The sequence below is a fragment of the Lagopus leucura genome, unplaced genomic scaffold (genome assembly GCF_019238085.1).
Source record: "Lagopus leucura isolate 7727_CA_CO unplaced genomic scaffold, USGS_WTPT01 Super-Scaffold_650, whole genome shotgun sequence".
Classification (NCBI taxonomy): Eukaryota; Metazoa; Chordata; class Aves; order Galliformes; family Phasianidae; genus Lagopus; species Lagopus leucura.
Genome location: NW_024962253.1, coordinates 1,016,597 through 1,043,870, shown reverse-complemented (window position 1 = coordinate 1,043,870; position 27,274 = coordinate 1,016,597). Strand labels below are relative to the sequence as shown.

At 44.8% G+C, this 27,274-nt stretch overlaps 1 protein-coding gene across 1 annotated transcript in view; it reads left to right on the top strand.

The window, feature by feature from the left end:
- Positions 1 to 27,274, top strand: part of DNAI1 (dynein axonemal intermediate chain 1) — a 137,250-nt gene that overhangs the window by 88,957 nt on the left and 21,019 nt on the right. The window contains exons 15-19 of the mRNA XM_042862363.1: positions 1,257 to 1,344; positions 3,842 to 3,921; positions 9,519 to 9,667; positions 10,489 to 10,588; positions 24,032 to 24,217. Of these exons, the coding sequence (XP_042718297.1) occupies positions 1,257 to 1,344; positions 3,842 to 3,921; positions 9,519 to 9,667; positions 10,489 to 10,588; positions 24,032 to 24,217 (603 nt within the window). The remainder of the gene's footprint in view (positions 1 to 1,256; positions 1,345 to 3,841; positions 3,922 to 9,518; positions 9,668 to 10,488; positions 10,589 to 24,031; positions 24,218 to 27,274) is intronic.

Here is a 27,274-nt window from a genome sequence, read left to right as displayed (position 1 = left end):
TGCTGCAGACTCACAGAAAAGTTACTCCCATCAGTAGGCAAAGGCTTGTGGTTAGTCAGCAGTGCAACCTAATGAGAAAGAAGTAAATTATGTTACGGATTTTGACCTGTCCTGCAGGAGCTTCTGTAAATGTGTTCCCTCAAAAAGTGATTAAAATGTCTTAGAAAACTCTGTCTCCTCTGAGTCGTAGTACTGAATAAATACTCTCAAGGCCTTCTCACCCATTCCTAATGCAAAATTCCCTGGGACTGACTTTTCCAGGCAAAATCTCTTCTTTCACATAAGTCCTGCTCTGGGTTTAGAGAAGCTGCAACTAAAGCTTGATTCACTGAGCTAAGAAGTTATGTTTTGTTCTCACAGTACTCCAGTGGGAAATCTGCAGATTCATGAAAACATCCAGTCCTCAGCCCACACTTCTCACTAATTTAATCTTTAGTTCTTTGTTCTTTTTATTAGCCCCAGGGTATTCTTATATTCACAACCAACTCCAATCTGCAGAGGTATTTTAATTCCCAGAGCTGGTCTAAGAATGAATCTTTGCCCTCTCTTTATTTCCTCAGACTCACCCACATGGTGTCTATTTTCATCTGTCTTCCTTTTCCTACCTAGATTGCAAACTCCTTGGGACACAGCCTTTTTGCCCTACGTTCACACGAAACCATGCACTGCAGTGTTGTACCCTGCGATGCTCTCTTTAGAGCTGTGTTGATAACAACGTGGTGCACTTAAGCTATTTGCTGGTTATTCTTGTTGGTTGAATCTTAGAGTATGAGAGATTGTGAGTGTTAGGACCTGAGGCTGCTCTGGGAACAGTAGGGAGACAGTAAGAAGAGAGATCTGGTGAGGTAGTGCGTTATTAACCCTTGGTGTGGGCTTTAGCTGGCTCCACAGTTATACACAATACCCATGTTCCACTATGCAGAGTGATTTCACCCAACACAATTCATGCTGACAGCGTCACCTCACACTTGAAAATACTGACCTCAAAACCTGCAGCTGTCCAGGTCAGCTGCCTGTGCCTGTGTGATGGACGAGAGGCTCTCAGTACCAGTGCACTGAAGCATCAGTTTCCTGGAGGTCTTATGTAAAGCAGCATGTTAGCAAATTGCCAGCTGTGGGCATGAAACATTAAACAATTTTTGGAAAGCTTTTTAAAATTCCTTCATAAAATTTGCCATTTGAAAGTACTGAATGTCTCTGTATTGTTGCTGTTGCTGTAAAGCCTGTTATTCATGTGGAATCTCCTCTGCCTGCAGAATGAGCTGGTTCATACAGATGTCATCAAGCTGTCAGCAGAGGGAACAACGATGCAGGGGCCAGAGGGTCTGCAGCTGCAAACAGTTGGTAGGAGCCCAAGTCCTCGCCATGCTGATAAATCGCTTACTCAAAACCTCTTATCAGGCATTCTGGGGAACTAAATTGGGAATGGGATGTTGAGAAAGAGAAGGGCTAAAGAAGGATTACTCCTCCTGGCTTTGAACATGTAGTAGGGTAAAGTCTGTCTGTAGCAATGGCCACTGACCACAGAGTGGTCAGGTGCTGGAATGGGGTGCCCAGGGAGGTGGTGAGGTTGCTGACCCTGGAACTGCTCAAGGAAAGTTTGAACATTGTTTAATTGAGGGACATGGATTAGTGGGAACTATTGATGGCAGGTGAACGGTTGGACTGGATGATCTAGTAGGTCTTTTCCAACCTTGGTGTTTCTATGATTCTATGACATCTTGGTGCAGACATGGCAAGGGAATTACCTGTATTACAGAATTAAGTCAATTGTATTCCTCCTACCTCCTACCAAATGCTGGTCCGAACTGGCCAAATCAAAATGAAAAGCAACCTCTCCTGAGTGCACAGTTCACCCAGCCTACAGTGTGATGTGTCTCATATGGCTTTGGCTCTCTAAAAGCACATGCCTATTCTGAGCTACTATGTTAGACTCCCTCCATAGAAGGTAGAGACTGCAGTTCTTCTAGGTTGAATCCCCTTATCCTTACTATCCTGTGTTTGATATAGGAGGGGGCGAGTCAGCTGTGGAAGTCCCAGAGTACACAGGGAGCCTTGAGGATTCCACTGATCATCCTACTGTACCCACTTTTTGCTCTTAAGCTGTGGTCTTGGTTTGGAGAAGGTCTTGCACTGCATTTAGAAATGTTTCCAGGCTAGTAATTCCTGAATGTGTGTTTGTGGAAAGGTTTGCATTGCCACACAGATTGTAAGAGACCAGTGAAAGCTGAACACTGCAGAACTCCCAGAGGCACTGGGATTATTTGTTAGTGTTGCTGGGAAATGGATTTTTCTAAGGCTTGCTTTGAATATTTAACAATCTATTTAAATGTTAAAAAAATGCAGACAGTATTATGGGGTTGAAACAACCTTAGCAATTCCTTTGAGGCCTACATTTTTTTAACGTTTAGGACATAAAGCTGTTTTCAGCTGCCTTTGCAGAAAGTTCTCCGAAATGACGTACTTCTGAACCTTCTCTGCTTGTTCTGATTTCTCCTCTGATGATTGCTGTGCATTTTCCTTCTGGTCAGCAGATCCAGATTGCTCTGGCACTCAGCAGACATCCCATTTTCTGCTCAAGAACCTTACTGAAATTTTCTTTCACCACCATGCGAGTTTAGTTTCTTGGATGATGTTGCATCTGTTATGGGAGCAGAAACCAGAGGATGTCAAAGAATCACATCCCATTGTGATTGATGCCTGTTTTATGTATGGGTTGCAGCGCTGCTTGATTTGAGGCTTTTGTGAAGTAAGAAGAATCCTTGTGTGACTGCCAAAAGATTTGTTCTCAAATCACATTCTTTTCTGTTGGCTTTACTGAAGTGAGCCTGCTAAATGGCTTCTGAGCCAAGGACAAGAAAGGGCGCAAGGAATTATCATGTTTCCTCTCTGGACCGTTTTAACACTTCAGAAAACATTTATGTTTTTGTGAAAACCAACCAATCAGAAGAGATTTGTTTTTCTCTAACGGGGCAGATCTGGTCCTCACTACTCTTACATTTGCAAAACACTTGCTACTCCCTCTGTTGTGCTAGAGGATGCTGATTTGCTGGAAGTCCACAGATGTAACTGGAGTCTTGGTGACCTTAGAGATGTTTGGAATCAAAGACAGACAGCAGACACAATAATAGGCTTGGTAGGACCACAGAGCAGTAGTGACTGATTGCAGAGTGCAGAGCTGATTTGTGTTCTGCGTCTAGCAGTGTCCTCGAAGTTATATCTGAGAGAGAAGTCTGAACCAGAAGCTGCAGTCTCTGATGGGGGCTGAGGTTGATCCCAAAGAGAATGATGGAGACTCCCTTGGGTGCCCTTGCCTTTAGAGGCCATCTGGCAGGCGCTGCTAATCACAGGTCTGTGTCAGTTCTTCCTGGAGCACAGACTTATTTTTTGTACAGACAGAATTCTCAGAGGCAGTCTTAGGGCATTTGTTGCTTAGGGCAACAAATGTCCTGTGGCTGTTGTTATGCACGGCTTTGGATTTCCTCACCAAGTGATCTTTGTGGCCAGCTAAGGGACAGCCCAGTCCAGTGGGTAAAGCACGAGGCAACTGCTCCGAGAGCTAAATTTGCTAGTGACCTCCTACGTGTATTACTTCAGGTCAGTTCACCCTTCTTTCAGTTCCATTTCCCCTTTGTGTATGTTGTTTCTTCCTTGTTTTTGTCCTGGAGAAAGGCACAGTTTGGAAAGGGCTTTCAGAAGGGGCGGCTCTAACATTTTTGAGGAGCTTCTGCTAATAAATCACTTCTGGAAACTTTGGCAGTGTGCATGTATATTGGGCAGGGAGCATGTGCTGCAAAGATGAACCAATTTTCTCTATGACTCCTTTCTTTTTTTTTCACAGGCTGTGGGACATCTTTTGATTTTCACAAAAAGATAGACTATTTGTTTCTTGTTGGTACTGAAGAGGGAAAGATCTATAAGGTAAGAATGGCTTCTTTGTCTCTTGATTTACATCCCCTGACCCGTGCTTGTCTTTCAGGTTTGTCATCTGAACTGTTTGCACAGATAGCAACAAAGTACAACTTCAGAGGCTGGTGCTGCCCACAGATCACTGTGGTGAGCCTGACACCAACACAGAGCCCCATAGGGTCACAGGCAGCTCTTTGCACAGACCCAATTAAAGCATTATTCTGCAGAAACGTTTTTTCATGCAAACTGTGTCCCAGAATGCTTTGCAGATTGCAGCTGTGCAAGTGAGGCACTAACCATGATCAGAGCAGAAGTTAAAAGGCATCGATCGTTTGTCCTTATGACTGTGGGAAATGGCAGGAAAAATCTCATCTCTTTTCCTTTTTAGACCTTTTGTGAGCAGTGAAACAAATGAAGCCTTTCTTCCTGTAGATTAATGCCCCCAAACCCTCCCTTCCACAATTACATCCCAGCTCCTTTCTCATTGCCCTTCTATCTCCAGTTTCTCACTGCCTCCCCTTATACTTCCTCACTCTTACCACCTCAGGGCTGTCTGACCTCAATGACTATGTCCCACCTCCATGCTATAGCCCACCTCCTGTTTGGTGTCTTCCTGCAGCCAAGTGCCAAACAGCTACTGTGGTGAGGACAGGGGCTGAGTTTTGATTGCCTTTGCCTGGTTGGGGGGCATTGCCCAGATGTTTGCATTCTGCAGCCATTCCTTTTTATGAAATGTGTAAGACTTTAATATTGCCAAGTCCTCTCTGCAGCCAACTTTGGCTAAAATTGCTGGGGAGGTCAAAAGTTGTCTGAGATGAGAGAAACAGACAGCAGAGACAGACTTTTTTTTTTTTTTCCTTAAGAAAACAAGATAAAAATAGGAAGTTTTGATCTCTGAGTTAGCCCTGAAAATTAGGCTTGTTACTGGTTGTGTTACTTATATAACTTTTGTTTGGCTTGCATTCCTCCAAGCTGGCTTTTTGGCTTTGTTAACATCATACTTACAGCCCTTCTGCATTAGGAATGGACCATCACTGGGAGGCTGGGATGCAGAACAGAGCCATCCAGCTATGCTGCGAGTTCGTTTTGTCCTTCCTGCAAAATGGAAACAAGACAGAAAAAAAAGAATCCAAAGGGATTTGTATTCTGAAATGAATTTCAATCATGTAGGCAAAACAGACGTAACAAATATGTATTCCTTCCAGAGAGATGAAGCTGAGGAAAATATACTCCTCTTCTGGGTAATATCCAGGGAAGGTTTCTGATCACTGCTCACTTTCATTTGACAAGACAGATGCAGAAGGGAGCTGGGAGCAGAGGGGTGCTGGGCAGATGGGTGATGGACAGTGATGTAGGTGCAATGGCTTTTCATTGATGCTTTCGAAGTACAATGCATCTGTTCAGTTACAGGCAGATGTTCTGAGTTGGCTGATTGCCTACCGTAGTTGGTACCTTGGGTATTGTACTCTGATTTGTTTGAACACTGTTGCATCTAGTCCTGATCGAAATGCAGGAAGGAACCACAGGTTTTAGTTCCCTCTATGCTAGAGTGCTGCATGTGAGTACAAAGGTGGATGTCAGTGTCAGGTGGGGCCACTTTCTTACCTTTCAGGAGAAATGGCTGGACTGCTATGCAGGCTGAGTTACACAGTAGAGAAAATCCTCTGTGGACGTGGATTGAGTCAGAACAGAATTTGGTGGTGATTGCATTGGCAGAGCAGAGCTGTATGTCCTGCTTTCAACGATCTTCAGTGAAACAAGAGCTAGGAGAGTTTACACATAGTGATCCCAGCCTTGAATCCCAGGCATTTTAACCACTTACTGAGTGGACAAATGCAGAGAGAGGCTGTTGCACAGGATATTTTCTTTATTGATACTAATGCTGATTTTGGGGTTATGATGAGGAACAAAGTATTCCTGTGGCATTGGTGGGCTTTAGAGAAATATGGGGCCACTGTCACATTGTGCCAACCACCCTGTCAAAGTCAGGTGTTGCCATGAGAAGGAGGAGGCAGTTGTCCATTAGATTGTACGGAATAACACAGAGATGAGAAATCTGTAACCTCAGTGTTACCCAGGAGTTTTCTACGAGAAGTTTCAGAAGTTTTGGAATCAACAAGATGCTGCTGCTCCAGACATTTCTCAGGGATTATTGCACACTTTAATTCCAGCTCTTATTGAAAACTGCACATTTGAACCTTGCATGTTGTGTGAGCCAAGTATCAAACATGGAATGCTCTCTGCACAGGCTGAATTTTAGATTATTTATTAAATAAATTGAGAAATGAATTTCAGAGAGGCATTTTTCCAAAGACTGTGCATGTCCACAAATAGCATTATAATATGTTAATTCTTCAGCTGCGGAATGATTACAGTGAATTTAAAAAATGGCTTAGTTAATAGCCCTTCTGAAGCCAAGAAATCATTATCTTAATTATACACAGAACCATCTATTGCCCTTTTACACAGAGGACAAATTGTTTCCGCGTTAATGTGATTTTGTCATGCAAAACTGCCTCTTTGCATATCATGTTTGCTGTTTAGGAATTGTTCGGCTTTGGTGCCAGAAAGGATGGGTCTTTGAGACTGACGTTAGAACATTCAGCTTTTTGGTCAGAATTATTTTTTTGATCAGCAGAACGTCACACCAAACAAACTGTGATAAAATTTGAGCATTTTCACACGAGAGAGGGTTTTTCTTTCTCTCTTAGTTGGTTTGCATGAGGATGAAACAAGTTAAGGCAACAAATCTCAGTGCAAGTCTGTACAGAAAGAAAGAGTGATTCTTATCTTAACAAAGATGTTTTCTCATGCTCTCATTCTCTTGTACCAAGCACCAGGACATTTGTATCTGTGTGGTCAGGCCAGGCAGTCCACAGCATGGGTCACATTTGTGTTGGCAGTTTCTGAAGAGCAGCTGGGTGTCCTGATCTGCCTGGGAATGCTGGCTGTGGGCTGTACTGTTTCTGCTGCCAGATACAGCACTCCTTTGAACAATGTTATTTATTGGATTTACCTTGAGCTTGTATTTCTGATAGTGAACTGTAGAAACACTCCACATTATAAGCACATGTATAACTGTCAATTCAACGTGGAAGCAGAGCAGTGTTGTGTCAGGTTAACATTTGAGATAAGTTGAAATGCTTTTAATGAAGGTTATGAATAAACTGTGTTCCTTGCAGTTGTCCTTTCTTCCCAGTATTCCTCCCATTTGTTTTGTAACTTGTCGCCATTACTTTAACATTACATCTTATTACTTGTTTTCTGTATTACTTTCTCGCTTTCCTGTCCCATCATAAAAATACAATTTACTATTCACACACACATACCACTATTGAAATAGGAGAAAAACACTTTCAGCATATTTGAGAAGCACTCTAGAGGACCAGAAAGGCTGCACAAATGCCTGCTCTCTGAATCAACTCATCCTCTTCAAAGCTGTCTTGTCAGAAGTTAAGCGTCACATTTTCCAGCAGTTTTGTTTTTCGCCTTGACATTTGTCTAATAATGGTATAGTTTTTAAAATGAATAGCAGGAGAAGACTTTGCCAGCAGTTTTAGGTAACTCAGAAATTCTTATTCATGAAAGTCAAACTTCTTTCTGAACTAATTTCATGGTGTTCCTTCAAAGTGGGAAGTTACTTCCATGGTGTTCCTTCAAAGTTCCTTCTTCTTGGGAAGGCCATGGCTGTGTGTCACACATCAGAGATGTGTCACTGAAGGTCTGGATAGACATGGTGTGTAGGATCAGCAGTGCCAGAGCACAGGGTATAGCACACGGAGTTTGTTTTTCACAAATGACACCAGCCAGGCTGTGCAGAACCCCTTTTGCTGCTTATTTAATGAGAAAGCTTCAGGTCCCTGTCCTGACAAGGCCTGGAGCTCAGCTCCAAGCCAAACTTGCAGGCTGCAAACCCTGTGTTGAGGGTCAGAACATCCCTGAGTGTTTCCCACCATACTGGTACTGGAGAGCTGCCTTGATCACAGACTCAACTTCAACAAGGCTCTAAAAACAGAGCACTAAGCATTACAGATCTGTTGGATGCTGACAGATCTTGTTAAGATCTCACTGATCAAAGCTGTCAGGTATTAAGGACCTTCAATCCACCTACTTGGAAAGACAACCAAATAAAGCAGCCTCTCTCTTGTGATGAATTACTTGTGACCTATTATGTCTGTTCCCAGCAAAGTGACTTTCTAAACAAGCCAAGTATCAATTTTCCTGGTGAGTGAACATTGTGAATTATGAAGCAAAGTTATGGAACATGCCATTAAGGGCGATTTCGTTACCATAATTACATGAGAGCACAGTTGCTCAGAGCCAGAGTATGCATCAGACTGCAACAAGCTGTAGGCACCATCAGTGAGTTTCAGATGGACATGAGCCCCATTCCTGTTTCTGCTTCCTGCCATGGCCTCCCTCCTGGGGGTGGTAGAGCTGATGCAATGCGCGGACTTCAGCACTCCTAATCCTGTACCTGTCCTTAACACACAAGGATATTGTAAACAAAGCAGGTGAGAGTTACCAGACAGTGAATGTCATGTGCAGTAAGTAGTTAAGCCTCCTGATTAGTTAGAGCTTTGGTTTGCAGGATTTAAAGTCATGCAACACTTCAGCAATCCTGCTGCTCGGGCAGATGATGTTTTTGCTGCATTCCGTGGGGAGTAGAGGAAGGTGCTCAAAAGTCCTTGTAGTGACAGTACTGAGGCAGACTGACAGAAAATCCTCAGACCAACCCAAACTTGCAGTGTAGATATGGCTTGCGTATGACAAAACAACCAAGAGAGTATTACTTGTAAGTGGGCATCCTTGTGGCTGATGAAGAAGCCTTCTGTGGGAGGAGGGTGGGCGAAGATAACCTCATTTTTCTGTGAACATGGAACTGGCAGGATCCTGATCGAGTCCCATATTCTGTTAGTGCCAGCAAGTGGATCATCATTTCTCCTCCCTTTCATGAGCTCACATAGCCATAGTAGAGCACAGGGCGGCCCAGCAGCCCAATTCCTCAGCGCTGGACAGCCTCCAGGGTTCTCACATCCTTCAGGGAAGTCATGAGCAGCATGGGAAGAGACACAGGGCAGGGCTGTGTGGTGGGGCATGCTGCTGGGTCAAGCTGTTACAGGATGGTGGCAGAGAAGGGGCTGTAGATGTATTCCTAAAACTTGTTAAGAGCCAAAGGGTTTGATAGATCCTCCTTGTGCTGAGAATGCCATTACTGGAGGTTTTAATTGGAACAATCCAAATGCACACTGCTGGTGTGCTCCTGTGCAACATGAGAGTCATTTTCCCCTGCTTTTCTGAGAGCCCATTACAGAGGCACTGCAGGAGGTGGGGGAGCTCCTACTGTGGAGAATGGGCTCTGTACGCTGCCTCCAGCTTTAAATCCAGCCTATTCCCATCTGTATGTCTGGCTCAATATTGCCTGCAGTTGGGGTGAAACAGCATGTGCTAAATGATGTTTGTAGCACTTCTGGGTACCAGCTGCCTTATCCCAGCCAGCCCAGATGAGCCTGGGAGGCCATACAAATATTTGCACACACCTTTCTCTGGGAATACAAACTCTGGAAGAAGGTCTAGCTCTGATTACTGACTAGTTCTTTCCATTGCAGTGTTCAAAATGCTATTCAAACCAGTTTCTGGATGTGTTTGAAGCCCATCACATGGCTGTGGATTCAGTCAGCTGGAATCCCTACCACTTGAAAATCTTTATTTCCTGCAGCTCTGACTGGACAGTCAAGATCTGGGATCACACCATCAAGTAGGTCCTACTGGGTCCTGGCACGGGTAGTGAGGTCCAGGATAATCCATCTGCATGTGTTGATTCTGCTCAAATCTGAGGCTGTTTCACTCTAAGATGCTGATATTGCTGTCTTATCTCTGTTCTTGATGGCTGATGAGTCAATCTAAAGGATGACGTATGAAGTCTAGCATTGCTCCAGAAGTCTGCCAAGTACAGCTCAAGCAAACAACCTCACTGCCTTGCCATGGAACTGTCTACATTTCAGACTTGCTGTGGCAGGGTGATTCTTCTAGAGCAGTGGCATAGAGAAATGCTGGTACGTTGCTTCAGGGGCTTAGATGCCTCCTAATAGAGGCAAAAATTTTTTAAAAATTGGAACATTTAGAATGCATAATGAAGTTCAGGTTTAGTGGTTGAGAAATGTCTGGTTTCAATCAGGAAACTGATTTCATTGTAAATCAGTCAGAGTCAAATGTTTTCTGTTGCCAATACTACTCTTAATATTCAATGTCAGAGGTACAGAGAGGGAAGATCACTTTTTCTTGTACGATTATTAAGCACAGAGTCTCCCTCTCACTGTGTGCAGTAAAAGCTTTCAAAACACTTGCAGAAAGAAGGCAGCATGCTTCTTTACTTCTCAGTGCAGTGGGATTAGGTTGAGGTTCAACTCTGCAATGCCTTTGGCTCAGACCCTGGCTAGTGTTTGGTGTAAGAAAGTAGCCCATATCCTATTTCTGAAGCTGGCATTTAACACAGGCTGCAACATCCAAGTGGTTATATCTCAGTGTTTCATTTTCAGAGTGATCTGTTTTTAACTGAGCCTGTATCTCTCTTTACAGGACTCCGATGTTCATTTATGACTTGAATGCTGCTGTAGGCGATGTTGCCTGGTCCCCTTACTCTTCCACAGTCTTTGCAGCAGTCACCACCGATGGCAAGGTGAGTGACTGATTTTCTCAGCAGACTGAGAAAATGTCAAGGGAGATGAAGGCCAAGTATGAGAACAGGTCAGCCCAATCCTGGCCTGGCAGATCTGGGAGCTGAGGTTCGGCCAGCAGGATTCCAGTCCAGTGACTGAAGCTGGTTTGTCTGAGGCTTGCCTGGGCTTCATAGAGAGGCCCCAAAACTATTAATTCCATTTTTTATCAACCTGATTTCAGAGGACACGGATGTCCAATGGAGCTGAGAAAACCTAGGCAGCAGCATTTCTTACTCCTCCTACCCACGGGCCTTGCCACACTTACAAAAGCAACCGGGCCAGCTGTGCAGCAAACTGATGTTAAATCACAAATTGGTGAGCTCTTAGCAGATACCAAAGATAAGCTGCATGTCTTGTGAAGCTTGACAAAACCTTCATAGATGGATATGGCCATTCTTCTATAAGCATGAATCCTTCTTGGTGGGACCGTACCCCAGAGATGGTGATTCTTAGAAGACAGAAAGGAAAAATAGACGGGAGCCTGGGAACAGACTGTTTTTCCTATGTTCTCCTGCTGTTAGCATGCATATTGCTAGGCATGCATTATTTACTCTTTCCTGATGCTGCTCTCTCTGAATTGAGATGAGTGTTGCAAGCACATGCAAGTCCCAGCTTCTTCATGCTGATGACATCAAAGTGGATGTACTGCTTGCAGTGGTACATGCCAAGAGAAAAACATTTAACTTTCTCTGTGTGAAAACAGCTCATTAATGAGTGCTTCCCTGGAGATGGATGGATGGTGCTCAGGAGAAGAGCACCTCCAGCATGAGCTGATACCCAGGCATTGATTCAAGGTACAGGGAAGCAGCAGAATTAAGTGAATATATACTTAAAATGTTACAAAAATAAATAAATGAATGAATAAATAAATAATAAAAAAATCAGTTATACTAATGTACCCAGGCTTAGCCAGCAGAACTTTGTTCCCATTAAATAAAATGAAATCAGCATTTTCCTCCTCTGTCAGGCTGTCTTCAAGAGTAATGACTTGATAATGAAGTACTTAGAACAATCCTAATGTTGAGATGATGGCAGTTATATTTTTGCCCCTAGCCATCCGTTCTGGTCGCTCAGATGGTTAATTTGGGCCTGGCAAGTAGCCAGGGCACGTAGCTATCTGTCAATAGTGTTTTTGTACTGTAAGACCACATTGCTCTGTCACCACAGGCTGCATGTTCTGCTGATGTAGATTGTAAAGTCTATGCAGTTTGGCCAAATTACTCCAGAAAAAAGATGGCCTTTATATATCCGTATCGCTGAATTAGCAGCTTTATTGCAGTTTAACCTTTATATTGTAGCAGAAAATTCATTTCACTGATACAGTGGCTGAGGCTGAGGATTTGTCTCACTAAGCAATGGAGATAACTTTACTGGTGCACCTGGGCCTCCCTAAGGTTACTGCAGCCTGAAGAAAGCAGTGCTGGTGCTTTTCCATCTGTGGGAGGATAGCTTGGGCCATTTATGCGTTCCCCTTCTCCCATATACCTAGTGTGTTCCCTACAAGAATACTTATCTGAGTCCCAAACCTGGACAGAGTTCATTGAAAGCTGGGCTGAGCAGAGCAGAGACATGTGTAGTCTATTTGTGTCCTGGCATCTAACTGTGGGGAAGAGGAAGAAATGTCTGCAGGCAGTGAGACACCCTGGGCACTACTCACTTGAGCCAGGTTCTTTGTCAGAGCTTTACCCATTGCAGAGAAGCTCCTATGGACTTGAAATGTGCAGTGAGGTGTTTCCATCCCCGCTCTTGTCTTAGCCACTGCTGTCATGGTTCTAATTATGTTGCCGCAGAGACACACTAGCTGCATTATCTATGAGCCTGGAGTTCTTGGGGGCTGTGGGTGGGACAGAAAACTACCTTGTTTGGCAGTGCTGCACCTAGGATATTTTATGTGGAGTAGGATCTCATTTTGCTCTATGCCTTTAATCTCTCAAAAGTGACCATCAGCCAGGGAGAGCCCATCATCGGGCTATATAGAAGGAAAGATTGAGGTAAGAGCTGCTTTGCTGTTGCAGTAGACTGGCCGGGACTGATGCTGAAAGCAATCCTGGTCCTCTGCACTAACCACCAAGATAGGTCTGAGATATGGTTTAGCTTCTGTTTCAAACAAGATCTGTTAGATCTTCAGTAGAAGTGGTTGTTTACAACCTTTTCATTCTGGAGGATATTCCACCTTGTAGTAGAACTCACTCTTTGGGAGTAACTCAGCACTTTGCAAAGGACAGGCTCTACTAATGCTGGGGAAAACATGTACATTAACAGGATATAGAAAACTACAGGACATGCAGCCAGGAAATAAAACATTAAAGGCCTCCTGCTCAGAAACAGCCTCTAATTTTGCATCCACATATAATTATACCTGCAGTACCTGAAGGTTGCCTGGAGGTGGGATCAGGCCCTCATTTCATTCTTAAAGGGATGTTGATTATATTTTGAAAAACACATTTCTTTACTCAAGCTGATGTGTCCAGAATGTTTGTATTGGCCTCCCTGTTGATTAGACTGACTTGGAAATTGTTCTAACAATCTCCTGATGCACGTAACTCCAAGAGGTGCATATTTAAGAAAAGCTGTAAATATCTGAAGCATTATATTAAATTCTGTGTGTTGGCAGCTGGGCGTCTGCTTCAGACAGCACCACCTCTTCATAAATAACCAAGTGAGCACATTCTGCAGCTGGTGCAGTGGACAGTAAATGCTCCTGTTTGTCATGTTCTGGATAATTTCCTTAGTGTCCTGCTCTGCCTGATGGCCGTTTTATTTCAGAGTGAGCATAAATGGCTTGCGATGAAAATTGAAATAAAGTAAACTGAGACATGCACATCTGTGCCAACACTGCCTGAAAAGAAGCTCACAATTCTATAGCTAAATAAGGGGCTTGATTTTAAAAGGGTAGACAGTCAGCTGGTTGTATGGGTGAGCTCAGAGTGGTTGCTAGTGAGCATTTGGCTTTGGTTTTAGTCAGTTTGCTAAGTCTGATGTAGTTCTCTACTGTGATTGTGTTTCAGATGACAGGATATTCCTTGAAGACTCCACAGTGTTTCCTAAAGCAGGCAGGTGGAGATACCTGTTATTTCTGAACATGAGTCCTGCAGCATAGTTGGCTGCCTGCAGCTCTGTGGCCCCTCCAGGCTGTCTCCTGCAGGACTTGGGTGCAAATATCAGTATGATTAGCAATGAAATAAAATGAGGTTAGATAACACCTTGTTTCCATGGCTTTAGGTTGTAAATGGTAGAATCCTGACATGAAATAAAAGGAATAGCTGAGATGTGAGGCCTGCTTTGGAAATAGTAAAGTACTGTGGAGGTGGATTTGGATGCCTAACTCCTACATTTAGGGAGCAAGAGATCTAGCGATGCTGTCCATCTTATTGTTAGGATACAAGACAGGGAAATGGGTGGGAGTGGGATTCAGTCCCTGTGGCATTCAGCTGGATTTTTATTTGGGATCTTGGTTTGGGCCTCAAAGTAACACTTAAAGCAGAAATAAATATCAAAACATATAAAAGCAGGACTCAGACCTGAAATTTCTCTCTCAGGATTCTTTACTTCCTTTCCTCGAGAAAGGAAATGATGTTGGCAGGTTGTGCTGTGCAACAGCCGTGGCACAGAACTCCAAGTCTGGCTCACTCATGTTTTCTCCTTCTGAATTTTACTAGGAGTTGTTATGCCTGTTAAAAAAGCCGGAGACTCCTGTTGCAAGTGTTCCTAAATGTCTGGATCTCAGGCTAGAGGCCACAGCCACCTTGTGGAATGACTAATGGTGCTGTCAAGCTGGGTTTGGTCAGTCTGGAAAAGGGATGACTTTGCAGATACCTAACAGCAAACTGTCAGTGCCTATAAGTAGGTCATCAGGAAGTTAGAGCCAGGTTCTTCAGAGCAGCACATGAAAGGATGACTCTTGAAATTCGGAAGAAATTCTTTCGTACAAGATTGAAATAGGCTGCCTGGAGAAACTGTGGATGCCCCGTCCCTAGAGATGTTCAAGGACTGGCTGGATGGGCCACTGTACATCTTGATGTAGTAGACAGTGTCCATGCCTATAGCAGAGGAGTTGGAACTGGATGGTGTTTAAGGTCCCTTGCAACCCAAACCATTCTATGACTCTGTGACAACAGTTGGAATGAGTTGAAATAAGTGCTTTGGACTGGGTGTAAGGAAAAACCTTTTCATCATGAAGGCAGTCAAGCAGTGCAGCATCTTACTCAAAGAGGGTCTACCGTCTCTGTGCACAGAGTTCTTAAAGACCAGGTTGGGCAGAGCCCTGAACAACCACATATGATCTCAGAAGGTTGGACTAGAGGCTTCTGGGAGTCTCTTATAGCCTGAATTATCTTCTAACCCTGATACACTACATCTTCATGTGAGAAGGAGGATCCCAGGGCTTTTACAACAGAAGGCATGTACTAAGTACAAGTCCATTTGCTCTTCTGTTTTTGTGGTTTGTGTCCTTCATGACTAATACAGCAAGGGGAGGATGATGTTACAGTTATTCTTAGTAAATATTGATAGCTTCAAGATAAATGTCATCTGAGTGTGCGCTCTGCAGAGAAAGCCACTCAGACATATGCTCCGTGGCCCTTCCCCCATTACTGAAGCTGTTCACTTTCAAGATATGAAATCCTTGAGATGACCCAAACCTTCAGGAAACTAACACCTTATGCTTCTTAGGAAAATAGTATACCCTATCCTGATGATATAAACAGATTTTACTGAGCAACTGTTTGAAGACCAGGTTTCTGTCCTGTCTCATGTACAGGGGAAGATGCTGAAGAAATGCATGTCATCTTGATAGCCATCATTTCCCAGTTAGGAGAAAAACACTTGTCAAGCACTGCTGTGTGTGTGTTAATGGAACAATTCACTGAGACTTTCTGCCTATTTAACTTTGACTTGAAACAAAAACCAATCTCTCTGTCTTTAAAACTTGTGTGACTTTGCAAATAAGAGCCTTGCCTAACATTTCAGGTACGCTGGTATTTCTTTGGGTGTGTTGGACCTTCTCCTGCCTCACCTCATTGAACATGAATCAGGCATACTGGCAGACCTCTCAGCATTTGTCAATGCTTTTGCCCAAGAAAATGAGGGCTGTGAACTCCCAATGGCTGCAGATGTTTTTCCCTGCCATGTCCAGTCCATGTCTTTCCTCCTGTGCTTCTGTAGTAGTCTACCTAAGCCTTGCATGGCCTCCACTATGTCTGTAGGCCTGAACAATCACCAGGGTGTGAAAATAGTGAGTACAGATCTTTCTCATCATGCAAGAAGGACCTCTGAGCAGGCTGAAGCGGGTAGAGACTTTCTTAAAATGGCTTCTAAATTGCATTCACAGCGAAGTGGTTGTTTTCCAGTAAAACCGTTCATTTTCTTCCACCACAAAACATAAAAGGCTCTTTCTTATTCCCTGCTGAATCTTTAAGATTGATGTGGATGGATGGGCAGACTCCTGTCTGCTTTAAAACAAGGGCTGGTGACATGACAAAGCTAAGTGAGGTAGATGGGCAGAGTCCGTAGGATTAATGCTGCCTTCCTCTTACTCTGTACCAACCAGGCTGCACTTGCTTCTCTTTCTCCAGCCAGCACGTTCTCTTTGCAATAGGAGTTCTCTCCCCTGCAATTACTCTAAGTCCAGAAGGCTTTGCTGTGTTTGTACAGGGTCTGATTTCCTCACCTCTATCCTGCTGCAGCTCCCGCGCTATCATGAGGTGTATTAGTGGGCTCCAGACCTGCAGATGCATCAGGCAGCTCAGGACATATCTGCTCACTGCCTCATGTCCCATAGCAACTGTGTCACTGGTGAGGCAGTTCTGTGAGCACAATGGTTATTTTTGGTGAAAAAACAAACTGATGGATTTAAACCTCTTTCATCAGTGGTGTTTTTTGTTTTTTTTTTTTTTTTTGTTATTTTTCATGGATTGTTTTTTATTCAGATGCTCCCAGGCCAGTTTTTCATTACTGTAGCTATTGCTCTTTCAGGTTATGAAATACAGTATTTAAACAAAACCCACCCGCTGAGACTAACTAGTTCATTCAGCCTCACAGGAACCAAGTTTGTTCTTTTCTGCTTGTATGAATGTATGTGTAGGGACAAATGCCTTGGGCAGCATCTCCAAAGATATCTTTGATTAACCTGTTTGACTTTGCATGACTTTGCTTATTGAGCCTATCAGGAGTATCTGAGAGAGTTTAGAAAGCTGCTTATAGATGCTTTTCTACTCTTTGCTATCAGCAGCCACTAAGAATGACCCCTCACTTAGGTTTGAATTTGCAAGTGACGACAGTTGGCATTAAGGCCACCAAGACCCCATCATCTGTATGCCCCATCCTCCTGTACAGAGGCAGCAGCTCATGAGCCTTAATGTTTATTGTTTGGCATTTTACAACAATCTGAAATCTGTGCTCGTTCTTTTTAAATGCCAGTCTCCCAGCCATGGCAGTTCAATATCTGTCTTATGAATAGCTTTGCTGGCCTGCCACAGGGCAGACAGTGGCAGAGAGCAGGGACTGCATACCCCATCAGACTCTGTGCTGCCTGTGCTTGCACCATTGCCTGTCTTCTCACCCACTCCAGCAACCAGTGCCTACTGTTTGGGGCATAGCCAGGAGCCAGGACATGGGAAGGGATGGAGCCTGATCCTGATCTAAGAAGAGGCAGTCTCAGCCTGACACCAGGGGCTGGTCTGTGGGTCACTGTAGGAATGCAGCAGGGGTGCTGGCACAACTGGTATGTATTCATGTGGCATTGCCCAGTAACCAGTAAGGAGCTGGTTGAAACAGCCTCTCGGTTCTTCACCAGCTATCTGAGATGGGATATCAGAGTAGGGAAGTGTTTGAGGACTGAAGGAAAGACTTTCTGCGCAGTCTTCAAGAGCATGACAGTACAGGAAAGATTAGGCAGCGTAAATAAACTATCCAGAAAGATAGTAAATGGTATATTTGTAAGCACTTCTAGGTCAAAGAGCAACCAGTCTAGAAAGGCTTTTGTAAGGCCATATCATGTAAAACTGATCTAATACAGTTTTTGAGAGTAACAGCCCTGGTACAAAACATCTATAGAGGGTGGCTTCAGGAACACAAATCCATAAAGAAAGGTGAGAAGATGGATGTGGCACGGTGGAAATCATCCTCAGCAGTCTGTGCGAGGACTGGGACTGGAGCTGAAACCAGCAACAATTATGGTAGGACTAAGCGGATGAGACTTAAAAGTGCTTTAGTGCCAGAACTGAAACTGTAAATGAGCTCAACAGCCTCAGCAGCAGTTTGCAGTCAGTGAGATGAAATTCAATAAAGACACAAACCAAATGTGCAATATTAAATGAGCACTAACTGGGAAGCAGCAGGACCATAAGGCTGGGACTGGCTGCACCACCATGCTCCTGCCAAAACCGCAGCTGTGCTTCCAGCTCAGTCCCTGGGAGATGCTGGGGGCACCCACCCTAGGAGCACCAGTGAGGTTCAGACTGGATGTGCTGGACATCTCTTCTGTTAGAGCAGGGATGGCAGCACAACATGGAGGTACCGACTGCTTCTGCCACGCTGGCATCACACAAGTTCACTGCAGATTAGTTTCTCTCTTTGGCTTTCACCTTTCAGAAGCAATCTGAAAAGTAACAAATTAAATTTAGTATAATACCAGGCAGCAAAAGGAGGCTTTGTGAGGAGGTCTGAGAAATACTAGCTCAATCTCTGATTCATTCCAATGCATGCTATTAATGTTAGAGAGGAAAAATTAAAAGAGTCATTGGCAACATAAGAAAATCTTATTAGACCAAACTGAAGTGCAACCAGCTCTGGTGTATGATGCGTCAGCTATTTAGCACCAGATAACAGCATTCGGGAGTGTGCAGGACCAAGACACGCAGATTATCATAATCACTGAGACTGCCAGAGCAGAGCTGGTTGGCAGGAAGTGCTGACTGACAGGAAAATTAGCTCAGATACATGAGCACTTTCTTGTAAAACAATGTGACAGGGTTTTCTGAGGAGGTTAAATGGTCCTCAGCCTGTCTGAATGAATAACAGCTCTTCCACATGCTGAAGCTTTGGTTTCCTGCTGCCTTGTGGGAGCTGAGTCAAATCAGCTGAGGTTGTTTTCCTACCATGTCAAATCAGGAATGACCCAGTTCTTAGTGAATGAACAAGAGAAGAGAGATGAAACCCTGAAGAGAAGCTCTCCCCTCCAGAACTGTGTTAAGCCAGGTGGTACAGAACTTCTCTTCTTACTATTGTGCACCCCAGAGCAGCATGCAGAGATGCTGCAGCGCTGAGATACTGCAGACCTGGGGAATGTGCTTGGTGTTCTCCTGCACTCCAGGGTGTGCAGCCAGCCCTGGATGGTGAACCTATCCAGACCAAGCAGTAGATTTCATGGATGCCTGCTCATCTTCCTGAGCTCAAAGCTAGCACAGAGATTGGTGTAACAGAGCTGGGCCCAGTCCTAGAATGTATCTGTAGGTCTGGTACAGGGCCTGCTCTGCCAGTGCAGTGCCTTTAGGAAGTTCCAGTGCAAGGGTTGGGGGTCACCTGCCAACCTGTTAAATATGCGACTTGAGAATTTGAAACAAGTCATCTGTGGCGTTTGCCAATGGGTGAGGTATCATGATTCAGTCAAGGAAATTAGGGAAATCCATCACACAGACAGTTAAAGTCAAGCAGTGAAAGAGATGTCAACAGGTAAAGGGCAGCGTGATATGCAGCATGATATTAAATCATCCCTCGCCTTTTGCTCTTGCACCAATTTTGTTCTTTGTTGCCAAGTTACCAGGTACATCTGCTGTGCTCTTACATACGTACAGTTTCCCCTGGCATGGGTTTTGGTTGGTACCAGCTTGTTTTTGAGCACACTGGCATTGTTCTGGCCACTGGTGGGGTATGAGGCCTTGTAAATTCAGGAGAAAAGGACAGCTTCTGTTTGAGGCATGCAGTAAAGGTCTGGGTAGTTCGTGGGCTCCCATCTTCATAGGTCACGAAAGTTGAGTAGGTTGCTGTGCTGTAGGACAGTGGATGACAGCTGGGTGAGAGCAGAGGGATGTGGATCACCTTGAAGCTGCTACAGCTGCTGGCTGTGGGAGCTTGGGCTGGCCTTTGGGTTAAAGGTATAGTTTGCAGAGTGAGCAGGGAGACATGAAGTCTTTGAAATTGAGAACATGGTTTGATGCTGGAGCTATAGCAATAGCCTTGGATTTACGCTGTGCCAAGCTTACAGAGTGGCCATGCAGAGTCTCAGTGGGGAGCTATTGGTTGTGGGATGTATTTGCATGATCCTGGATGTGACTGAGCTGGATTTCTTCTCCAGCTGTCTGAAAGTCAGGCATCAAAGCAGCTCATTTGTGTTAAATATTTTCTGCAACACTAACACAGCAGTGATAGCCATTATTGCCAGTACATCAAGCATGGAGGCTCTGCTGTTACCTTGATCATAATTAAAAGAAACATTTTTATTGATTAAAAGCATGTGACAGAGGTTTCAGGATTCCCCCGATCCCATCTCAGAAATAACTGGGAGTCTGCTTAACTTCAGTGCTTGTCTTCAGGGGCTGCTGACTTACCAGAGGCTTTTCCCTTCCGTCTAGGGGAAGTTTGCTTTGAACATCTGCCTAGCACATCTACTGTCAGTGTCAGGCTCTCTGGGGCTATGAGTCCAGGTTTCCTCTGGCAGCTGTTGAAACCAGCTCATAAATCCCCACGCTGTGAGGAACTGCCTAGCTGAACACACTGGGCTTCATTTGGAGTGTGGTAATTGTTCTCCTGTTTCTTTGGGGTGGGTGCACAGTTTTACAAGGACCATAAATAAAAGAGCTGTTGGAGTTGCTAGTTACTAACTAGTGCTTTCTTCTCTGCAGCTAGGCCGGGGACTGCAGATGGGGATTCTTGCTCTCTCCCATTACAGCAATTTTCAGATTTCCTTTACCTCTCTCTGTACCTCTCCACAGGTTTCTTGTTCTCAGGGTCTGATTTATGCTCCTCTAGGGAAGTGGCCACATATTGTTCCTAAGCAATCTATAGCAAGAGAACTGAAATGCCCTTTCCCATTTTCTCAGTGCTTGTTAGCATGAGTGACGATGCCTCCTGTGGTCTACAGGCAGCCAGGTTGTCACCCCTACAGACCTGTGGTTTGCTCCTGCAGGATACGCAGAAAGTATCAGAAAAAAGCACGAAAGTTATACTTTCTGCTTTGAGGACCAGAAGCAAATCACTGTTTTCTCCATGGATTCACTGAAATGTGAAGTTTCACATTCTGTGAAGCATTACTGGCTTACTGCTTTGCTGGAGGTACAAGCTTGGGTGCTGCTATGGCACTGAGTGAGGAAAACTGGATGGGTAGAAACAGCTTATAGGGGTCCATGATGATGCAACATCATCATGTCAGTAAGCATGGAAATGCATTTGTCTGCCGTGTTGGAAAGTTGTGCAAATATTGACCCTCATCAGAGCAATTTGCACCTGTGTGTGTGTGTCCACGTGTGTGTGGCAACTCTGCCACTATGGGTCTGATGCTGGAGTCACATGCAGGCTGAAGTGGCGCCTACCTGTGTTGTGCACCCAGAGAGGGCTCATCTTGTGAAACCCGAGAGGCTGTCTTTGGAGGTCAGTGGTCAGCTACATCTGGAGAGGTGAAGGTCACTGGAGTTCACTGGAGTGATGGAGAGGTGCTGTGTGCTGCTGGTGACTCTCTGGGATGGGAGATGCAGCTGGAGCTGTCTCCATATCTTTAATCCCATGATCCCAGCAGCTGGCATTAAGAACCTCAAGGACAGCTGCGGGGTTTCAGTCTTCTTAGGGCAGAAAGTCTTTCCCCAAACCCCACGCCAATCTGCGGCCAGTGCCAGTCATTGTCAGCTCTGCTGCTTTATGGCACCATGAGGCTGCCTGAAGTGTTGTGTGTACCCTTTCAGGATACTCCCAAGGCATCGATAACTGAGTTGGTCTGACCCCATTTCCCCCTCCCCTCAGAGTGCCTGTCATCAAACCTCTGAAGTCCTTCCTAATGCCTGTGGCCCACCCCTCCATCTGTAGAGTCTGCCAGCTGATACGAAGCTGATACTTCCAACTGGAGAACTGGAATTGTTTGTTCTTTTCCATGATTCCCTTGGCGAAAGAAAACAAGCCCATTTGTTTAGAAGCTCATAAAAGAAGAGTTTTATAGTAGGAACATTCATAAACTTGCTTGCTTTTGACCTTCTCCACTCTGCTCACAGTTTTGAGTTCTTGTCCTAGGCATTCTGCATGTCTGGGCTGTCAGTGGCATTTTAGAAAAACAGCTTCACCCAAAGTAATTTACGTTGCCCAGCATTCCAAAACAGAGCCTTCAGACCATGCCATCCTTGCTACCCTGTGCTTCTGGCTATGTTGTGCAGGTGTGATACTTTGACAGCCCTGTAAAACAGATCTTGTTGCTGAAATGAAGCCTGGCCATTAATTCTATGCTGCCTGTTTTAAATCTGGATTAATTGGTGCTCCTCTAGCAATGGACATTTCCTGGGCTCTCAGGTTACTAAGTACTGAGCTTCTGTCATTGGTGGGAGAAGTGAATCATGCCCTTAAATTAATAAATATGTATTCTGTGAAGGCAAGCAATTAAACCTTTGGTGTGTGTGGGTCATGTGGAGTTGATGCACTTAAGAGAGAGCTTGCTTCTTTTCAGAGATAAGAAGACAGCAGAATGCAAGCCAGGACATAAACTTTTTATGCCTAGAGCTGGAAATTGGGATTACTTTGGCCGGAGTGTGGAACCTCAAGTTTTTGTCTAGATTCAGAATTCAGTACTGGCATCTGAAATTTTAGTGAAATAATTTTTTCCCAATCTGTTTTCTCGATGATGGGGGAAAGGGAAAGTCTCTATAAACTGCAGATTTTTATCTGTGTCTGATGCTTTGAATCCCCTCCTTGAATTACAAACTGCTGTGGATTTCTCTAAAACACATGAGAAGCTTGTGCACTTCCCAAGCTCTTCCCTGTCCAGAAAAGTCTTACTTCAATTTTGGGGGTGTTCCTCCTTGTCATATTTTTTGCAGATATGAAATCTTAGCTTGATTCCCCAGCCCAGGACAAGGACATCACAAATGAGCTCTAAAGACACAGTGGTGTTTGAGATCGCCTGGGACCTGTGTCCTGGGACCTCTTTGCTTTACACAGATCCAGATAAAATTCACCAACTTGGTTGTGCATGATGAGAAAGTACACATGATTTGATACACAATCCTTCATGCTCTTTGGAAAAGGCTTTTATAGGATACTGCTGTCAGATTTCATATAATTCCTAGATTGAAATTGTGAGCCTGGCACAGTGTTGAAACAGTACATGTCACCTGACTCCTAGCTGCTGGTAAACAAGACACAGCTGGCAGTAGATGCAGATAAAGTTCAATTCTAATTTCTCCCATATTCCCACTGTACTTGTTCTTCCTTAGTTTTTCTGAAGGTAATAAAGGGGAAAGAAAAATAAAGCTGGAAGTCTGCACAGTGGATTCGAGGTGGGAGCCCAGCATGCTGGAGAGTCCTTCAGCACTGGTGAGGAACATCATGTTTTAGTAGCCTTTGCAGGCTGTAGCACTGACAGGAGCTAATTGCAATTATCGGGAGACAATGTTAACGTATTCTCTTGAGTGTGTTCCACTGTTTCCACCGGAGTCGTGCTGAAACATTCCCTGTCATGCAGTTTTCAGTGCCATAGCTCTGGGGCCCATGCTAGAGGTCTCTCACCCTCCTTGTTCGACTTTCTCACTTGCCCAGCCCTTGACTTTAAGTGCCATGGGAGTGCCGTGCTGGCACAGCATCTACAGCGTCTGGTCTGGAACAGGCTGCTGCCCCCATGCTGTCCTGCGCTTTGCAGCATTTGCCTGTGCTTCATCCCAAGGTACATCCTGAATCTTACTGACCATGTTTACATTATTTCCCTATTAATTGCTGATCTGACTCTTAATTGTTATTATTAAGCTGGAGATATTAGAAAGGTCTGCAATAAAGGGTAATCAATATTTCTGACAGCATTTCCCACTTTGTGAGTCAGTCTGTGTTAGACTGTGGTTTCACACCTGGTTGAGTCATTGCTCGCAGCACTGGGAAGGGAGGTTAGGACCTGTGGGCTAGCAATGCCAGATTTGAGCTGTCTCCAGTCCAGATCAGCTGGAGCCTTGAGAAGAGCTTGCCCCAACATCAGAGAATGGGTCCTTACCCCATGCTTTCCTGAAGTAAGGGGATGGTCCCTCAGAAGCAGCAGGCAGCTTCTGGACATAGATTGCTTACAAGATTATGAAGTTTCTGAAGTCAGATGCTAATTGTGTGCTGAAGTTACCTTCCCCTAGAACCTTTTCTTTCTGTGATTTCTTCAGGCACGATTCTTCTGCTGAGGCTTCTTCTTGCCCAACTAATCTCTTCTGTGTTGTCTTTTTTTATTTTCTTCCCAGGCCCATGTGTTTGATCTGAACATTAATAAGTATGAAGCTCTCTGCACCCAGGTAGTGGTGGCCAAGAAGAAAAATAAAATAACCCATATCCAGTTTAACCCCGTGTATCCTGTTGTCATCATCGGAGATGAGCGAGGCCAGGTTACCTGCCTGAAGCTCTCCCCCAATCTGCGCAAGATGCCCAAGGTAGGTACAGCTGAGGGACCAAACCACAGCAGGTCTCTTCATGCCTTCGCTGTTCTCTCTACTCTGTGCTTCATAGGTTTCCCAAACATCCTATCTTTTCCGAGCTTTGGGTTTTGTTTGCAAAACTCCTGGAAACTTGAGTAGAGCTGATATCAGCTCCTCCCTGAGACCTCCTGCAGAGCCCGTGCTGCCTGTCTTCCTCTTTTGGATCATCAAAGCCTGTGCCCTGACCATTATGTCCCCCCTCCTGTAAATGAGCAAGTGCTATCTTTATTTAGCAAGGTGTCTTGGGATCCTAGTCCTAAGAGACAGCAATGAGATCCTTGTATGAGTTGGCAGAGCCCCTTTTCCCACCCAGCCATGAGTGCCAGTCTTGCAGTATGCTGAAGATCTCCCACACAGTTCCTTTATTAGACGTTCTGGGTTTCCTCCAGTCACAGACTGTATTGCTGCAAATGCAGCATCATTTCTGACCCCATGTAATTCTCATAGCCGCTTGTCCCTTGCTTAATAGAACTTCTTCAGTTTCAGGCTTTTTAGAACTGATCCAAAAAAGCAATATCTCAGGATGATCTTTTTTTATTTATATACCTCCAAAGGTTTTATATATTCTACCAGTCAGCTATGTAAGGTGAGGTCTTTGGCCAGAAACGAATCACCCCAGTGTCAGTCCAGAACATTCTGACTGATTTTTAAAAAGTCCTTTCTTCTAGACACCACTGGAAATACAAACCTCCTTGTGCTGAGAGAGCATAGAAAACTGAACAACATGGCAGTCTATTTAAAAGTGATGGAGCTGTGGAGGAGAGTGTCTCATAAGGTCCATGCTTCTGTATTTCTATCAAAACTACAATCTGAGATAACCCAGTCTCTCAGGGCTGCTACCAACTTGACTGGGGACAAGCTGATTTATGAGTCCTTCCTGATGTGGGTGAGCACTCTGTCTACCACTGGCCCTGGTTTCATAGGGCTCACCAATGGAGATGGTTTACAGACACAGATGTGGCTGCCCACCACCACACATTTAGCTATGGGGTGAGAAGCACCCAGCAATACTTTGCCATGGGTCAGAATAAATCTGAATGTCTTCTCCACTCCTTGTGGCCAGCAGCAGCCCTCCACACAGGCATAAATGTCCCTAACTCTTAAATTCTCTTCTTTTGCAAACTTTCCACAGAGGCAAATTGCTTGACAAAGCTGAGCTCACAGGTGGCACAATCACTTACTGCTGACCTTAACCTATAGGTACCATATCCCAAGCAACATAATGGGATGGAAATGGACTTTGTTGCTCTGGTGTTATTAAGCTATCTATCTTCCATTTCTTGGTTTGGTTTGAAAGGACACTGAACACTGAATTAAATATTTCCTCCATATGTGGAGAAAAAGCAGGGATGTTCAGGCATGGCTGGTGATGTGTGCAACTCCCCTGGCTACAGCCAGCTCTTCTCAGAGAGTGAAGAGAAATTAAAACAGATGTCATACAGGGTGGAAGCAGAGTGGTGGTGATGGATTGCAAATGGACAAGTGAGCAGGGTTGCCAGGCCCATCCTTTGTCGCCAGATGATGGTGCCCACAGCACTATGGTGAGGAGTGTTAGCTATTGCGAAAAGGTGATTTGAAAGAGGTAAGTGAAGTCCTGGCAGAGCAAGCAGTGCCATCTGCTGCATCTCCTGTCCTCCTCATTGCTGTACCAGCTCCACGTGCATCATGCAAACCTCTAGCTATAGTTGCACAAGTGTCACCTCGCCATGGGGATCCAGATGTACTTTAAAAGCATTGATCCCAGTCCCTTTGAAGATCAAATCAGTGTGCTCTTTAAACCCTTACCTTGTGCTGTCAGCTTTCCTCCCTAAAATATCTTAACTTCTTCCTCTTTTGTGGGAGTCACCAGAGTTACAGGAGCAGAAAATCCGTATATCCTTAAAATTGCAGAGAGTCTAGACAGATGTGAAGGAGCCCGTGCATCCCTACTGTCTCATGCAGGAAGACAGACCTGTTTGCACCTCGGTGAACGTCTGGATTCCCCAGTCCAGACTCTCCAGTGCCTGATCACAGACTCACAGAATCACAGAAATATAGGGGCTGAAATGAACCTCTGGAGATCATCTAATGCAATCCCCTTGCCAAAGCAGGCTCTCTAGACCGGTTTGCACAGGTAGGCATACAGGCGGGTCTTGAATATCTCCAGAGAAGGAGACTTCACAACCCCCTGGGCAGCCTGTTCCAGTGCTCCGTCACCCTTACCATGAAGAAGTTCTTATGCACATTTGTGCAGAACTTTCTGTGCTTCAGTTTGTGGCTGTTTCCCCTGGTCCTATCGCCATGCATCGCTGAGAGGAGTCTGGCCTTGTCCCTTTGCCTCCCACACCTTAGATACTTACAGACATTGATCAGATTCCCTCTCAGTCTTCCTTTTTTCAAGGCTGAACAAACTCAGTTCACTCAGCCTTTCCTTGTAAGAGAGATGCTCCAGGCCCTTTATCATCTTTGTGGCCCTCCACTCAACTCTTTCCAGGAGATGCCCATCTTTTTTGTACCAGGGAGCCCAGAACTGGACACAATAGTCCAGGTGAGGCCTCACTCACCTACTGGCCACGCTTTTTTTTTAATGCCCCTCAGGTTGCCATTGCCCAAATCCCTGCAGAGCCCTATAGCGAAACCTACCTCAAACCCAGAAGGAACCGGAGATGGTGTTCCTGGGGGCTGTGGCCTTCAAATCAGCTGCAGCACCTGCTAACTCAGCTGCCTGGCTTGTGTCCGCTGTCTCCTTCAGAGGTGGAATGATCTTGCAGAGCTGAGTGTGTCAATGGGACTCATCCACATCCCACAGCCTCTCTGTTTCAATGTCACAGGGGTTTGCCTGTGAAGCATCTCTGCCAGCATCCCACACATCTGGGATAGCAGCTTTTGACAGGTATGACTAGCAGACTAATCACCTTTTGTAGGGAGAGCTCTTAATAGCCACATGTCATTCCTAACTCTCTTTCTTTCCCTAAAAATAGACATGGTGCTGTCTGCTCCATGTGCTGTGCACTGCTTGGCTGCTGCTGGGCG